The sequence below is a fragment of the Fomitopsis serialis genome (genome assembly GCF_022376445.1).
Source record: "Fomitopsis serialis strain Sig1Antser10 chromosome Unknown B0H18scaffold_877, whole genome shotgun sequence".
Taxonomy (NCBI): domain Eukaryota; kingdom Fungi; phylum Basidiomycota; class Agaricomycetes; order Polyporales; family Fomitopsidaceae; genus Fomitopsis; species Fomitopsis serialis.
The window spans coordinates 1-2,729 of record NW_025955837.1 but is presented as its reverse complement, the minus strand read 5'-3'; the positions used below and the strand labels follow the sequence as shown (position 1 = coordinate 2,729).

The 2,729-nt window shown below is 52.6% G+C and overlaps 1 protein-coding gene across 1 annotated transcript; it reads left to right on the top strand.

Annotated features, from left to right (window-relative positions):
• Window positions 1-49: 49 nt before the first annotated feature.
• On the top strand, window positions 50-1,890 carry B0H18DRAFT_964994 (uncharacterized protein; the record flags this gene model as incomplete). The annotated part of the gene is made up of 6 exons (XM_048043226.1): window positions 50-242; window positions 288-799; window positions 959-1,012; window positions 1,071-1,114; window positions 1,176-1,364; window positions 1,571-1,890. Coding segments are annotated over 6 exons (1,312 nt in total), but the record flags the coding sequence as incomplete, so codon positions are not given.
• Window positions 1,891-2,729: the final 839 nt, after the last annotated feature.

Here is a 2,729-nt window from a genome sequence, read left to right as displayed (position 1 = left end):
TGCTATTGGCGGTGCAGATAGACGACAACACGCTGCTGTACGTCCGCAGCCTAATGGACATTCTTGATCCACCCGCTAGGCTGGGCGGATGGATTCTGCTCGGGTTCATGGAGGAGTGGTTGCGGGATCCTCGGAACACGCCTGACGAGGTGGTACCGAGGCCGATGGTTCCTCACGGCGCGCCGGGGTGGAGGATGATTGTACCTATGAAGGTCATAGTGGAGACGCTGGTCTATACCTTGGTGAGTGCTAATAAGTGTTCTGAATGCTGGGCAACCGCTTACAAGGCTCAGGATGCATACCCCCCTATGGTGTTGCCCCTTGTGTGGGACTTGTACAACGGGGAGATTGAGCTTTCCTTCGACCAGCCGATCGCCATGCAGGTGATCGGTGCGTACAACAAGTACAAGAAGAATTGTTTCCGGAAACTTGCGACATTCGAACTCTTCGACGTCAAACTGGGGAAGTTCCGTCCTGCGTCCGTACACCGCGCTCCCGGCTCCACCTCCTTCCGTCTGCCGCTCCCCCTCACCTACATCCCCGTCTTCAAGGACTCAACCCTCACCATCGTCGAGGACGCCGCCGAGCACTCACTCGGCATTCAACCCTTGAAGCCCATGTGTTCGATGAAGAGGAACATCATGGACCTCGAGTTCCTGTGGCCGGTGGACATGCCGCAGCGCCGTCAGCTCATACGTGCTGATTGGCATGTCGAGGGGCAGTGGTGGGGCTCGCAACGTCGGCTCGCGGCCGTGCGTCCGGTGCTGGGCGAGGTGGGCTGTACGGTGGAGGAAGTGAAGTGGGATGGGGAGGAGGACTAGAGTAGGTGTTAGTATCAGGTAATGGGGATGCCGGTGTATGCGGTACTACGGAATATGGGGGGTCACTGAGGGCTGCGAATTGATCATGTACTATTAGTTAGTCCGGTTTGAATGATACTCAATGTGTACTTGCAAAGGCTGCTGTCAGACTGCCGCTCAGATCTTGCGCCATTCAGCCAGGACATTAGAAAGTGAGTCAATGAAATATATTGAGAATCATATCAACTGATCACTACTGAGGCTTGTCAGGTGCGTAGATGTTGAATTTGAACTTGTGGGCCTGAGTTGCGTGCGTACGCACCCGCTGGAGTCGTCTTCAAGTTCGCTATGCTCATGCTCATTGGGTACTAATAGGACAAATCTGGAACACGGACTGGACGTACCAGACCGCCCGGCAGGGTAGGAGCAGCTTCCCGCTGTTGGCGGCACAGAGTACGTGCCAAGTACTAGTTCAATCGGTTGGTAGAGAGGAGGCGCGACGCGTGGTGCTGAAAGCGAGTAGTAAACCGGTCGGGGCAAGAGTGCGAAAGGGCGTTCAAGTTGGTACGGCAGGAAGTAGGTAGTACATCTGCCGAGCCCATTCAGTGGAAAACCTCGCTGTTAACGGTACAGCCGGAGTGCATTTTGACCGTTGCAAACGGTAGAGCCGCCTCCGGCCGGAGTAGTCCGGGTCTACTGTTAGCAACAATGCACCGCTTGCAACAGGCCGGCCGGGCTTTTGGCTGAGGCAATGTGCCTGTTGTAAACAGTCCGGTTGCAGAGGCAACAGTCCGGCCGGACCCATACAGCATCACTGCAAACAGGCCGGGTGGAGGGCAGGGTTAGCATACACAACAGAGCGGCCGGCCAGTCCACGTTGCAAACAGAGTGGCCGGACTCAGGCCCCACCACTTTAAATGTTCCGGCCGGGATAAAATCCTTTCATTGCAAGCGGACCGGCCGGAGTGAAATCTATCTGGTCCAGGATGGGTTCTCCAGCCTAAACAAACTGACTCCACAACAGGCCGGCCGGGCAGGAGTTGTCCTGCTTCAAACGGTCCGGCCGGTCACAGTCCCCTGGGGCTATTGAAATACTATATGTGTATTATGCACCTATGGGGTATACCATCATTAGTAGATCACAGCATAATTTTCCCATGACTTAGGGATGCCTAGTGAAGCTGCAAAACACAAAAGAGCCCCACTGGCTGGCCAAATCAACTGGCCAGAGATTTCACTCACCCAGGTTTTGGCTTTACTGGCCATAAAATTAGCCAGGTTGTCCCTACAGGGCCAAATCAATAGGCCGGACATTTCAAACCATTGGCCGGGCATTTTAGTTCATTGGCCGAAGCTTTTACTTCATTGGCCGAAGCTTTTACTTCATTGGCCGAAGCTTTTACTTCATTGGCCGAAGCTTTCCTTCACCGCCGAAGCTTTGGATTGACCGGTCGGCTGAAGCTTCTACTTCACCGGCCGGCAAAAACAGCCGGTGCTCGGCAAAACTGGCCGGCCGGTGCGCAAAAATGGCTGGCCGGCAGGCAAAACCGGCCGGGCTGTTGAATTACTATATGTGGAAATGTGGTATTGTCTGGAAGCCCTTCATTCATAGAGTCTAGTATTGATTTCCTAGTGTCCAAAGGTACATAGTTAGGCCAGGATATGCGAGACAAGATTTACTCACAGGCTTCTTTGCAAAACATGTTATTCAACTGTTGAAGCCAATATTCTTTGCCCACACTGTTTGACTATCTAGAATGTGTTATCACAATGCATAGAGTAGATCCCAAAAGGAATAGTCTTATTCTTTGAAGCTGAATGCAGAACATGAGATAAGGGGTAAGGTATAGTATACATGTCAAACAATGTTGACTTCCTGCAGCCAATCTACATTCCAAACACAGTTTCACAATCTAGAATGGTTCATTT